The sequence below is a fragment of the Cetorhinus maximus genome, chromosome 17 (assembly GCF_964194155.1).
Source record: "Cetorhinus maximus chromosome 17, sCetMax3.hap1.1, whole genome shotgun sequence".
Lineage (NCBI taxonomy): Eukaryota > Metazoa > Chordata > Chondrichthyes > Lamniformes > Cetorhinidae > Cetorhinus > Cetorhinus maximus.
This window is the reverse complement of record NC_135895.1, coordinates 62,058,728-62,072,926: the sequence shown is the minus strand read 5'-3', so window position 1 is coordinate 62,072,926 and position 14,199 is coordinate 62,058,728. Positions and strand designations below refer to the sequence as shown.

Genomic DNA, 14,199 nt, shown 5'->3' with positions numbered 1-14,199 from the left:
ATGAAGTCCCATGTTTTGGAGTGATACTTGAAGTGATGGATTTCCATTCAAGCAGAATTTTTATCTTTAAAGTAGTGATACTGACCTTGCGCAATTATCATGAGTCAGAAGAACTTACATTAGACTTTGTTCACTCTTCATTTGTGCCCTTTCCCTCCTCAACCATACATGTTTTATCACTATAAATGTAATTCCCTTAGTCTGAATTTTGCTAGTAACCCTAAAAGTGTGTTGGAGATTTGAGATTTATAGAAATATTGTTTGTAAACATGTAAATTATTTATATTTCATATCTCCATGCAGCCTCCCTTTGGGCAGTCAGGTTATTACTGTGCCTGTAAACTCCTCCCTGTCTTGGCACATAAATCGTTTGCGAGAAACCAGCAAAGAAGCCTACAATGTCAGCTATGCCTGGAAGTTGGTACGTTATGCTTTGTTGAACGTGCCCTTGAATTTGTTTTTTCTTTGATCTATGAAGATGTGTGGGTTTGCAGTTTAAAACCAAAAGAACTTTGCTTAATCAAGGGTGTTTTTCTCAAAAGTATTTTTCTCTTGTATCACTTCAGTGGTCATTGTATATAATCCAAGTAAATGCTTTTGCAAATTGTGAATGCTAATATTTAATATATTGATAGATTGAGTACATTTATTGTGCTATTTTTAGGTTATTAGGCTAATTCTGAATTTTCAAAGTCTGTAACAAGAGCTGATTCCTTATATCAAACATGTGTAATGCAGAAGTTTAGAAAATAGCTATTTCTTCCATTTTCTACTACATTTACCTCATTGCACTGCCACTTTCAGGAGCTTGTTTGATCAGTGACAGGATTGTAGGGTAAATAAGTGCTATTGTCTTAAATGCACCAAAACCCACCTTAGGAAATGGCTGTGCCAGTGCAGGTAAAGGCAGCAGGATCCTGGGGCAAGTATAAACATGGCCTCCAGAGGAACTAACTTTCAGTTTTCACTCCACAGGCAGAGTGATGGCTCACCTGTATGTACAGGCCATTGATGCATGCTTTCCTCTCATTGACCTGTAGAAACCTTCCCCAGCTATTTGGGGAGGTCCTTCAGCCAGAAATAGATTTGTTTGTGCGTAGTTGTTGATTATAACGCAGCAGCACCTGCCAAATAACATAAATGCGTTGAATCCCAGAGAACTGTGAGGCCCTGGGAAATGTTTTGAGAGATGTTTCCCTAAGATCCTCAGTGTAGGTGGGCCCATTTATTAATACGCAATAATACTGTCAAGGTAAGACATGTAATAATTTCAAAGGCCTTTGCATTTATTTTTATTAAAGGTTAAGCTCTTGACTTTTGATCGCTTGGGTTTCAGGAATGCATCAACTGTAATGGAAAGGCAGGCAGCTCTGCTGCTTCTGGGCTTCCACCAGTACTGCTATGATCTAGCCGCAGGCCTGGAAGAGTGATCCTGGGGCAGATTTTCTTCTCTCAATTTTTTTTTTCAATCCTCTCTCTCTATGGACATAACCTATCCTCAGGCAACTCCACACTGCCTGTAACTAAGATTCAGAATTTAGCCCAATGGAGATTAAACCCATCCTTGTCTTTCTAATTCTTTTTCATGTGCATAACTGAACTGGCCTTGCCAGTTCTTCAAATTTTCGGTTGCCCTCTCAACAATCGGGCATTTTCAAAGCATTATTTTAACCAATGCTTGTCATTTGTTCAGTAGTATGTTTTATTGCATAGATAGGTACTTGATGATTCAGTGAAATCTCTTCCTCTGTTCTGTTATGTGGAGATTACTGACAATCGTGCCACAGGTTTACCCTGATGAAGTTATAACTCAAAATAAATATAAATAAACTCTGGCACTTCTGTCTTTGCAGGTGCAGGACACATCCTTTATTCTCTGTATAGTGATGGTACAGCCTGAGGTACCAGTGAAACACCTGAAGAATTTGAACACAGCACCAAGCAGTAAGCTTCTCTACCATCGATTGGATCTCCTGGGCCAGCCTGCCTCCTGCCTGCACTTCAAGCAGTTAGCAACACTGGGTAAGGAACATTTAATTTTTAAGAAATGCTTTGAGGATTTGTGATTTCTGATATTCCTTGCTGCTTCCCCTGGCCCATCCCACCTTGGGTCACCTTTAAGTAAGAAGTAGCTGGGCACCTACACCATTTGTACTCTGAAATGGATACAAGCAGTACATGGAAAAGGCTTGATGATGACAATCTCCATTTCTCTAATTTTCTTTCTGTTCATGTAGACAAGTACACAGTGTTCACTTATTGCTTTTCTATCATGCACTCAGCCATGACTTGGGTAAGATCATGAACACAGAAGCGTAAGGCACCAAACTATCTAACCATTATCATGCTCTGTGTTGATGCTTTACTGAACAAGGAGTTTCAAGGAGCGCTGTTTAGTTGATTTATGCCTTTTTGTTAGTCTAATGGAAACCATCTGCCAGGCTTACACATGAGTAACAGTATGAGGCATGGGCCATACACCAACACTAACCAGCACCTTCCGATAGGAAAACTATTAGGGAGCAAAATAAATTCAAGAAAGATTCACATTCATCCATTTCTGTTGTTAATGTGACCTTTTATGTCAGGTAGCTTGATCAGCATCCTTGGGTATATGTTGTTCTTTGACATATTCAGTTGTAATTTCCTTATCCAAGGAAAACATTTTCTCTTCTGACTTTGTATCATCATGAGCCCCTAGCATCAAGTATCATTCAGTATTGAAAAGGCTATGCCCTCATTAATCCGAGACCATAATGATGTCTCTTAAGTATGATTAACACAAGTCTCGTGTTTGTGATATTAATATTTAATACAATGCTCTGATTGACTGTCTTGCAGAAAGTCCCACAGTCATGCTGTCTGCAGGTAGCTTCTCGTCTCCATTTGAGCACCTGAGTCAAGCAGAGACCAAACGCATGGTGGAACACTACACGGCTTATCTGAGTGACAACACACGCCTCATCGCCAATCCAGGACTCAAAGTGTGTTTTTTCATAAAAATTGAACTCTCAAATTTCCAACAATATACCACCATGTTATTTCTCAACTTTGTTGAGGGCGCAGCATTGTCTTGTTGTTCAAAGCTCAACTTGGTATCAGACAGGATGCCGAGATTGAGAACAGTTTAGCCCGAGTGAGAATCTTGAGAAGAGAATGGTATGTTCTGAGTCCTGTCATTTGATGCATAGAAGTTGAGGTACCCATTCACTTATTGAACAGTACTGAATCCCTACAGCCAGCCAGGCACTGATCAGAAACTCAGAGGCACGTGGAGCATCAAGTCTGCCAAGAGCTAGTGGTGAAGGGGAGGCAATGTCCCCTGCACTGTATTGTGATTTTTCCTCAACGTAGAATACAACAAAATAAATTAAAAATGAGGCTATTTACACTGAAGTGCTTAGAGTTTGTGCTTGTAATATTGCTTAATGATGGTGCCAAACTGAGGCTAGATTAATGACAGGCCAGTTTCAAATCATGGTTGTGCACAAAAAGTGTACTTTACAGGACCACTAGATCTTGCCAAATAAGTGACTTGTTTTCCACAAATTGTCATTCCCATTTTGTAAATAGTCAATGTGTGTATCCTAAAGAGAACTGCTCATCAAATTTACTGAGAGTTGATGAAAGATAAACCCTCCCAATAGCCTTAAACGGTATGAACCTGATTTCAGAGTAGTTAATGACCCTGGTATGTTTCGCACATACACTATGAAGAGAAAAAATATCACATGAGTAAAAACAGCTCAATGTTGTATGATATATCTTTTGTATTGGCTTTTAATTCATCATGTAAGTTTGCTCCAGCCACTTCCAATGGCAATATTTTCCCCCCGTCGGGGCGGGTGGGATTTGTATGGAAGCGGGTGCCGGTGGCTGGCCTTCCAATCAGCGCCCCTAGTCAGCGGGGCGCAGCCATTTTAAGTGGGCAGGCCAATTAAGGCCCACCCAGCTTGACGTCCGCCAGGAAGCGCTGTGCACGCGCGTGAAAGAGCGCACAGATCTCCCCAAGGCAAAGTGCTGCCTCAGGGAGTTCAGCTCCGATTTAAAACTTATAATAAACGTGTTTAAAAATTTTCCCTGCCATGTCCCCTCATGTGACAGTGTCACATGAGTTGGGACATATCCATAAGTTTTATTGAAACCTTTCTTAAAAATTTAAATACCCTCATGAAACCTCATCTCACCCATGGATGACCGGGGGACACACCCGACATATCCTCGTGTCATTTTATGTGTCGGTGAGCGGGCCCCGCCCCTGCTCACCGACCGGAAAAACCTGCCCCATCACTAGTAATTCACCATAGTGTCACATACAGTTGAGAATTCTTTCTGCAGGCACAACCAAAATAACACAATCTATAATTGAACTGCTGGATGAAGTGGATACAGTATGAAAATTTCATTGCTCTCTTTCGCTCCTTGGAATTGGAATCCTCATTACAGCCCTGAATTAGGAGAGTAAATGTGAATTAATATGCCTCTTCTCAGGACATCTGCTAAATTTTGTGAAAATTATATATTGCAGATTAATGTTACATACTTCCCTGAAATTTCTTTTCTTATTCTATCTAAGATAAAAATGCACCAATGCACATTCCTTCATTTCCTGTATTCTCACTTATTAAAATTGTGTCTCTTTACAGCATCTTTTAACCTTAACTGAATCTTCCGATGATCTCAAAATTGGAACCGCTTGCTTTCCTGTGTCTTTCATTTCTCCTCTAATCTACATGCTTATGAAACCCAAGCTTGACATCACCTAATCATAGTTCCTGATTAATCGCTTTTAATCTATGATCCTTTTTTCCTTGGTGGTGTCCTGCACTGTAACCCTTGACTCTTCACTAGGCTTCTCAATTTAAAAAAAATTCCCTTTGGGGAACGGATCAGGCTTTCACTTGTGTGAAATTAGGCAAATTATCTTTCCCTAGCCTGGGTAAATTGGAACACTGAAATCTGCACAGAATCCTTTTTTTAATATATGAGGGAACTGTCTTTACAATTTCATACAATCTGTTTAAAAAGCGTATTAACAGGATTGATTAACGGTGTTGAAACTTCTCAGGCATATCTTTAAGAAGCCCTGTGTGTGTTTTTTTTTCTGCCTGTGTGTAGTCTTCTGTCAGAAACGAAGTTATGGCTACCAGTCACGTAACAGATGAATGGATGTCACAAATGGAAATCAGTATCCTGAACAGTTACATTGTTCGGCGTTACATAGCAACACCCAATGGGGTGCTTCGGATTTACCCTGGTTCTCTCATGGATAAAGCATTTGATCCCACCAGGAGACAGTGGTGAGTTTTACAGGATCCACAGGAAGAGTTTTCCATATAGCCTCAAAAGGAAAACCTCTTTATTTAAAAAAAAATGTTTGCGCCTTGCCACACTGAACAGGGCCTGTCCTCACAGTGAAGTGATTAATGATGTTTTTTTGTGTTCATGTGGTTAACATTTCTTTTTGTTGATGTTGCAGCTACGATTATTTGATTTATTTATATTTGTTTTGAATTCAATAATTCCCTTGGCTGCCTGTTTTTTTTCCACTTGAGCATGCTGCATAGAAAATAGTGGGTGTGTTTCTTTTTTCTTCTCTGACTGAGGGCAGCTTGTCTATGAACCTAGGCACTGAGAAGCTGGCAAGCTACTTAACTGTGGGGGCACCTCAACCAAGTCTATTATGTCCTCACTCAGTAGCTATGCATCTATTTTCAACGAGGTTCACTGAATAGTGACCCTTTCTATTCTAGATATATATATCATGAATAGGAAGAATATAAGTGACTTGGATGAGGAAACCAAATGCAATATTTCCAAGTCTGCTAATGACACAAAACTAGGTGGGGTTGTGAGGAGGATGCAAGGAGGCTTCAGGGCGATTTAGACAAGTTGTGTGTCTGAGCAAACACATGGCAGATGCAGTATAACATGGATAAATGTGAAGTTATACACTTCGGTGTGAAAAACTGAAAGGTAGAGTATTATTTAAATGGTGATATATTGGGAAATGTGGATGTATAAAGGGATCTGGGTGTCCTTGTACACCAGTCAATGAAAGTAAACAGGCAGGTGCAGCAAGCAATTAGGAAGGCAAATGGTATGTTGGCTTTCATTGCAAGAGGATTTGAGTCCAGAAGTAGGGATGTCTTACTGCAGTTGTACAAGACCTGGTGAGACCACACCTGGAGTATTGCGTGCAGTTTTGGTCTCCCTACCTAAGAAAGGATATATTCGCCATAGAGGGAGTGCAACGAAGATTAACTAGGCTGGTACCGGGGATGGTAGGACTGTCATATGAGGAGAGATTGGTTCAACTGGGCCTGTATTCACTAGAGTTTAGAAGAATGAGAGGGGATCTGATTGAAATGTATAAAATTCTAACAGGGCTAGACAGACTAGATGCAAGGAGGATGTTTCCCCTGGTTGGGGAGTCTAGAACCAGGAGCCACAGTCTCAGGATATGGGGCAGGCCATTTAGGACTGAGATGAGGAAAAAGTGGAATTCTCTATCACAGAAGGCTGTGGAGGCCAGGTCACTTAGTATTCAAGAAAGAAATTGATCATTTTTTGGATATTAGGGGCATCAATGGGTATGAAGAGAAAGTGGGAATATGGTGTTGAGACAGAGGATCAGCCATGATCATATTGAATGGTGGAGCAGGCTCGAAGGGCCGAATGGCCTACTCCTAGTTTCTCTGTAATCTTTCGTAGCTCAGAAACACTGAGGCCAGTTAGTGCCCCTCTTTTTCTCTTGCTCACTTATTGATAGTGAAGCCAGCCTTAATATGAACAAAGTTTGTGGTTGGTGTGCCTGAGCCACAATGTGGCGCCATAGGGTCCTTGTTGTTTCTTATCTCAGATTTATTTGTTTTGGCGCAGAATTTGCACTGAGGCCATTTACCACCCTGCAAAGAAGGAAACACTGAAAGTGTTAATGTGGTAGCTCTCGGCCACTTTCCAGAGAACAATATTAGTGGAAGCCTGGGAGGAGGATGGCATGGAACAGCATAACTGAGGGGAAAAGAAAGTTTTATCCTTGTTAAAAATAAATTTCAAGTATAAAATACTATACTTAGTAGGTTTTTTATCCTGTGAAATTGTACTGTCGTTACCAGGTATCTCCATGCAATGGCTAATCCAGCTCTGATTACCTTTACTGGCCCATACCTTGATGTTGGAGGAGCTGGTTATGTGGTAACTCTCAGCCACACTATTCATTCTTCCAGGTAAACTTCAGATTTTAAAGATCCATTAAGGCATTAATCTATACAACATGTTGGAGGAGCACCATTTTTGTGAAGATGCTTATTAAGCCTTTCTTCTTTAGAAAACTCTCAAATTTATGTAGGTATTTGCACTGGACAAAAACCGCATGATTCTTCTCCCAGAAGTTCTATTCTTAAAACATGTTTTTCTTGAAGGTGGCATCCCTTTTATTTTCTCCGTCAAAATTAACCTGATCAGTGATACTTAAGTTCCAATCTCATCAGATGGTCCATTTATTGTTGATGAAACTTTTTAAAAACAAAAGGGAAGCTGATATGTGGCAGTACTGTTGGCCATTTGCTATGAGCATAACATTTCTTACTGTATGTAGATTTCCGAATAATTACTTGAGTATGATTTGTATTGAATCTCTCTGAAAATTTGAAATAAAATGAAATGCGGTGAAAATAACCAAGACGTTCCTTTGTTTAGGTAGATGTTAGTGAAGAATGTATCAAAGTATTCATTTTCTTTCTTCCTTAAAAGATCTCTTTCAGCACCAGGTCATGCTGTAGCAGTGATGGGTGTTGACTTTACACTGCGATACTTCTATAAGGTCCTTTTGGATTTGTTACCCATCTGCAATCAAGATGGAGGCAACAAAATCAGGTAACTCCTACACAAAGTTGCTCAACTTAATAATCCATCAATGAGACTATTTAAAACAGTCACTTGGAACTGATCTATTTTGGCATTAACTAAAGAAGAAAATCTCTGTGGTTATGTTGTGCCATGTGGGTGCCCAGGAATGAGGCACATATTGGTATTTTTCCAGTTCTGTGGTGGAGGCTGTATATCACCTGTTCAGATCAGCATATATCCCACATGTTTTATTCTTGTTTCATTTTAATGTAACTTTCTTAAATGAAGATTGTCTGGGTTTCTTTTTTTTATTTGCTCGGAACTTGTAGTAGGCCACCAGCTTCTTTTTACATGTAAATGCTAGCCATTCAATTGTTCTAGAATGATGGAAGCTCTCCTGGACTCTGCTTACATTAATTTGGCTTTTTTTCAATAGGTGCTTTATTATGGAAGATAAAGGTTATCTGTTGGCACACCCAACTCTGATCGACCCCAAAGGCCATGCTCCTGTGGAGCAACAACATATCACCCACAAGGTACTGAAAGAATATCTTGTGCGTTTAACTTTGAGTAGTTATTTTTAAACACAGTAGAACATCACTGTCAATCACCAATGGAACTTGTCGAAACTTCATCAACTTGGTGGATGGCTGACTTGTAGAGGCTCATTCTTGTTCCAGTAATCCTGAGGTGGCGCCAAGTGTGTTTTTGTATTTTTGATAAACAGAAGGCAAGCATTATTCATCAACTGTATAGATTGCTTGAGGGGGTGAGGTAAATGGGTTTTCTTTGGTATTGTGTTGTCTCCAAGATAATGTACCAGCAGATAGAATATTGGAACAAATTTGATTCTCTGTGGCAGACTAGATAACCCAATACCAGAATCGACTGTATTTTGAGGGCATCGTTGATGATTGGTCCGGACTGGCTAATTGATGGTCCTAGAGAGGTACGCCTTTCAATGGGGCTTGGATTTTTTCCAGTGGCCTCAAATAACACTTCAACCCAATTCTCTAATTCAGTGTTATCCACTACATTAGCCAGTAGCCAGATGTGGTTAATTTGAAATCCAACAATGACTAATTGCATTTTTGATTAAATTTTTTTTAAAATGAGTCATAGAGTCTTAAGCATGTGATCTCAGCATTTATTTGCATGCCATATGTTTGTGCACTTTAACCTTTTGTGCATTTGTTCATAAAATGGTAAGACTAAAAGCAGAGTGTGTGAGTGTGTTGATTGTTGTGCTTGATTTTCTTCCTTAACCGCTGTATGGTCGTAGATGTTAAATAAATATACACATGAAGCACATCTATCTGCGTTGTAAATCAGGAGTATTGCACGAAAATCACTGCATGTGGCTAAAATGGTGGCTCCATAGCCACATTAGTGGTCTAGTCAGCAATTTATTTTGGACAACACTGTTCCAGCTGTTACAGTGGCCCTAGTTGGACAAATGGTGAAACCATACTAGTGCTGTGTGCTGATGAACTGTGTGGTTTTAACCAGTTCAGCTCCAGGAGTATCCCCGTAGATAATTGGAGCCAGTTACTTTAGCAAAGTGGAATGTGCCCCACAGTTGAGAACATACACTCCATATCAAACAGTGGGCAGAATTTTATGTCTCGGGGGCAGGCGTGCCCAACCAGATCGGGCGCAAAATCGCACAAGAAGACATCAAGCGAGTGTCCCGACGTCATCACGCACTCGCATGATATTTCGCTCGGCGGGTGCGCACAAAAGTCGGAAGCGTACCGCCAACAATTAAGAGGGCAAATAAGCCAATTAACGGCGCAATTGATTCCGATTTTTCATTGCCCGTCCAACGTTACAGTTGGCAGACAGGCGAATCGGCCAGGCGGCCTTTGCATTTTTCATCAAACCTCGTCCAAGGGCAGTATGAGGTTTCCTTGATGAAATAAGATAAAAATAAATTTCTGTGGACAGCATTTTTATCAGCTATGTTTTCAGGTGATTGATTATGATGCATGGACACTTTTTTTCAGCTTTCACAACCTTATTTCAGTTTTTTCAGGTTTCCAGCTCCCTGAAGCAGCTGTCTGCCTCCAGGGAGCTTTCACGCAACATCATCACCCGCCCTCTTCCTGCCCCCACCCCGGCAGCACTAAGCGTTTCAGCGTGCGTTTCACGCTGGCTGGCCGTTAATTGGCCAGCTATCATGAAATCGCGGTCAGGGGCTGATCACGGACGGTGGTCCATTTCCCGACTGCTCCTGGGCCCGCCGAAGGTACAATTGAAGCCGGAGAATATTTGTATGTATAAATTGGTAGTTTGGTGTGGGTCCTTACCATTGTGTTGTATTTCTGTGCCTTTGCAAGAAGAGGCAAAAAATTGTTAGGAATGACAGAGCTATTGAGTAAGGGCTGTGATTGCAACAAATACCTCTCTACTTTCCCTGATATCAGAAACATGAAGATCTAATCTAAGTCCAAACTAATTGTTTTTCCTTTTTGGCCTGTCAGGAACCTCTGGTGGCAAATGACATTCTAAACCATCCCAATTTTGTGAAGAAAAATCTCTGCAACAGTTTCAGTGACAGGACAGTGCAGCGATTCTACAAGTTCAACACCAGCATTGTAGTAAGTCTGCTTTTAGAACCAAATTTAACAGCCATTTTCTGTAGATTGTTTTAATTATTAGAATGCTATCCATGAATATGAATTTAGAGCTCTGCTTCTTTAAGAAGAAATTTGAAGTTTAAATCTGTCAGATTGAGATTGTTTTGATGACTTTTTCTGTTCCTGAAGATAATACAGTCAGAGTTTTCCCTTTTAATTAAAGGGATATTTTAGATTCTCCTCTTTCCCCTTCACTTCCACTGTTTATTTTCCCCCATAAAACTTAACAGAACTGCCCCTTAAGTAATTGTTCTGACCACATACCCAAGCCACTGTACTGGGTGACTAGTCAAGCAGGCAAGGGAAATTGACTCATTTTAGATGCAGGCTTTCTCTCTGCAGTTATGCCAGTTTTTTTTTAATTCTTTCACAGGATCCAGGCGTCATTGGCTAGGCCAGCATTTGTTGCCCATCCCTAATTACTCTTGAGGTGGTGGTGCTGAACTGCTGCAGTCCATTTGGTGTAGGTACATCCACAGTGCTGATATGGAGGGAGTTCCAGGATTTTGAACCAGTGACAGTAAAGGAACGGTGATATAGTTCCAAGTCAGGATGGCGTGTGGCTTAGAGGGGAACTTGCAGATGGTGGTGTTCCCATGGATCTGCTGCCCTTGTCCTAGGTGGTAGGGATTGTTGGGTTTGGAAGGTGCTGTGAAGGAGCCTTGGTGAGTTACTGTGGTGCATCATGTAGATGGTACATACTGCTGCGACTGCATCAGTGAGGAGGGAGTGGATGTTGAAGGTGGTGGATAGGATGCCAGTCCAGTGTGCTGTTTTGTCCTGGATGGTGTTGAGCTTCTTGAGTGTTATTGGAGCTGCACTCATCCAGGCAAGTGGAGAGTATTCCATCGCACTCCTGACTTGTGCCATATAGATGATGGCTTTTGGGGAGTTAGGAGGTGAGTTACTTGCCACAGAATTCCCAGCCTCTGACCTGCTCTTGTAGCCACAGTATTTATAGGGCTAATCCAGTTCAGCTTCTGGTAACCCCAAGGATGTTGATAGTAGGGGTTTCAGCGATGGTAATGCCACTTAATGGCAAGGGGACTTGGTTAGATTTTCTCTCTTGTTGGAGATGGTCATTGTCTGGCACTTGTGTGGTGCAAATGTTACTTACCACTTAGCAGCCCAAGTCTGAATGTTGTCCAGGTTTTGTTTTGTGTGGACATTGACTTCTTCAGTATCTGAAGAGTCGTAAACAGTACTGAAATGTATGCAGTCCATCAGCAGACATCCCCAGTTAGATCGGAAATTCAGCTTTGTTGACACTGAAGCCTAATTTTATTTTTATGAGCATTGTGCTAGTTGCTTGAGGAAAAAAGCCCCCTACATCATTGGGAAGATCATAGAATAAAATCATAGTATTATAGATTAGTACAGCACAGAAGGAGGCCATTAGGACCATTGAGTCTTCAAGAGCTTTTTCAAAGAGCAATCCAGTTAGTCCCACTCCCCTGTTCTCGCCCTCCTTCCCTGCAATTTTTTTCTCTTTATTCATCTAGTCGTTCTTTAACAGCTACTATTGAATCTGTATGCACCACCCTATCGGGCAGTGCATTTTAAATCTTAACCACTCAGTACATAACAAGGCTTTCCCTTATGCTGTCTCTGGTTTTTCTGCCAATCATCTTAATCTGTGTCCTCTTGCTATCAACCTTTCAGCCAATGGAGAAAGTCCTCTTTATTTACTCCTATCTCAATCCTTAATGGTATTAAGCATCTCTGTCAAATCTCACCTTACTCTTCTCTGCTTGAAGGAGAGCAAACCCAGACTCTCCAGTCTATCCATTATATTTTGTAAATTAAAGTTACATTTCTTCATTTAGTTCATGGCAAGAATTCCACATCATAATGTGAGATGGGAAATGGAGGGACTGAAGCTGTTGAGTACCTCCCTCTTTCTCCCACCCAAAATCAAGATACCGTGATAGGGAATCACCACATTAATACTGGCTCCTTGACGGTAGATGTTACATCTACATAGAGTGTACAGCACAGAAGCAGGCCACCCACCATTCGTGCCAGAAATGATAATCTCCTTATCTGAAGGGTTTGGAAGAAGCGAAGGATACCAGAAAGGGCAAGCTGCATAGGAGATGCCCAGCAGCTGCTACTCACAGCTGCAAATGCAGAGAAAAATTAATATACCTGGTTTTGGCAAGCAATATCTGCTTGCAGAGTCTGCTCTTCAGAAAAAAAGCTGCAACTGCGATCTGAAGACATCACTAACTTGTGTGAATGTCTGACCAACTGTACTTCTGGGTGCTTCCTCAGAAACATCCCAGCCACAGCCTGTCATACTTGCAGTGACACTGCATGAAGAAAGGCTTTTCAGAGTGATCAATCTATCCCTTTAAGCTGTCACCAATCTTTTCTGAAGGCCCTGGAACAAATGCTTGGCAGTGACCATAGGCAACAGTTCTTCAGGTATAAACGTTGTCAGCAAGCCTGATGAAAAACTGCCGGCTGCTGCAAGAACACCTACAGCTACTATCCAGCAGAGGACTGGAACATCCAGTGAACTTGTCAGCTGTGCCCTGAAACTCGGCTTCAACCCCTGGGCGCTGGGCACAAATCAGCTCTCAAAAAATTTCCATGCTGACCTTTGGGGTGGCGCATTGCCTAGATCGCTAACCACCTCATACAGCACTATATTTGCTTCAGCAGTCATCAAACAGGGTTTTAATGTTGGTTTGCTTTGTTACTGGCCTTTAGACTTGTGCCTGAACAGAGTTTTCTTTCCCTTTTTAGCTTTTCTTAATCCCTTCCCCTTTCAGCCTTAGCAAATGAGTGGAGATGCAAAAGCTTTCAGAGTTTTTGACATCCCACCCATTCTGACCCTTTAATTATCTCCTTTCCCTTAAATTTCACATGCATGTAATTCTTTGCTCTAAACACTGGCCTCTTTCATGTAACTGTCCAAATCTGTACCTGAAGGTATGCAAATGGACTAAGCTGGAAAAATTGCCTCAAACTTACCACTAACCATTTAGTTTGAACTACACCAGCAGGGGTGGAAACCCTTGCTCATTTTTTCTCTAGCCTAGGGTGATGAGGCCAAATGTAACACCTCAATTGTTACTCTTCCAATTTAGCAGATTTGAGAATGAGCTGGTCTGCATCACACAGAAACATGCCGAGTGCTGCATTTATCCATTGAGCCAGTTGTTATCGGAAAAGTTTAATTGAACATCTTATGGTGGTTATTTCTTCGTGTTATTTACATATATTACTTTTGATAGGGTGATCTGACCAATCTTGTCCATGGTAGCCATTGTTCAAAGTACCGATTAACCAGGATTCCTGGCACCAATGCATTTCTTGGAATTGTCAATGAAACATGTGATGCGCTTGCTTTCTGCGCCTGCAGTATGGTGGACAGGCTTTGCTTGAACTGTCACAGGTGAGTGCATGAATGATATCTACTTTATAGAATTTTACATTGCTTTTGTAGATAGAAGATGCAATATTACACAAAACTAATCAGTTAATAAATTATTATTAGTGCTTATCAAATCCCGTGGCTCAATCATATCTGATGGTTGCCATTGTTTTTAGCCATGACATTTTTATTGGCAAAAAAATGCCTACTTGGAAGAAATCTATGAAATAGATATTTAAAATTCTGAAAATGCACTGCTGGTCAGTCAGCATTTGAAAGAGAAAGCTGAGTTAAACATTTAGATGGGCTTTTTCAATAAAACTTATC

At 41.0% G+C, this 14,199-nt stretch overlaps 1 protein-coding gene across 2 annotated transcripts in view; it reads left to right on the top strand.

Annotated features, from left to right (window-relative positions):
* cachd1 (cache domain containing 1) overlaps positions 1–14,199 on the top strand; it is a 182,247-nt gene that overhangs the window by 146,450 nt on the left and 21,598 nt on the right. For both annotated transcript variants that reach the window (XM_078561309.1, XM_078561310.1), the window contains 9 exons: positions 304–421; positions 1,854–2,022; positions 2,842–2,984; positions 5,119–5,300; positions 7,119–7,229; positions 7,756–7,878; positions 8,288–8,387; positions 10,335–10,451; positions 13,733–13,893. In XM_078561309.1, the coding sequence (XP_078417435.1) occupies positions 304–421; positions 1,854–2,022; positions 2,842–2,984; positions 5,119–5,300; positions 7,119–7,229; positions 7,756–7,878; positions 8,288–8,387; positions 10,335–10,451; positions 13,733–13,893 (1,224 nt within the window). The remainder of the gene's footprint in view (positions 1–303; positions 422–1,853; positions 2,023–2,841; positions 2,985–5,118; positions 5,301–7,118; positions 7,230–7,755; positions 7,879–8,287; positions 8,388–10,334; positions 10,452–13,732; positions 13,894–14,199) is intronic.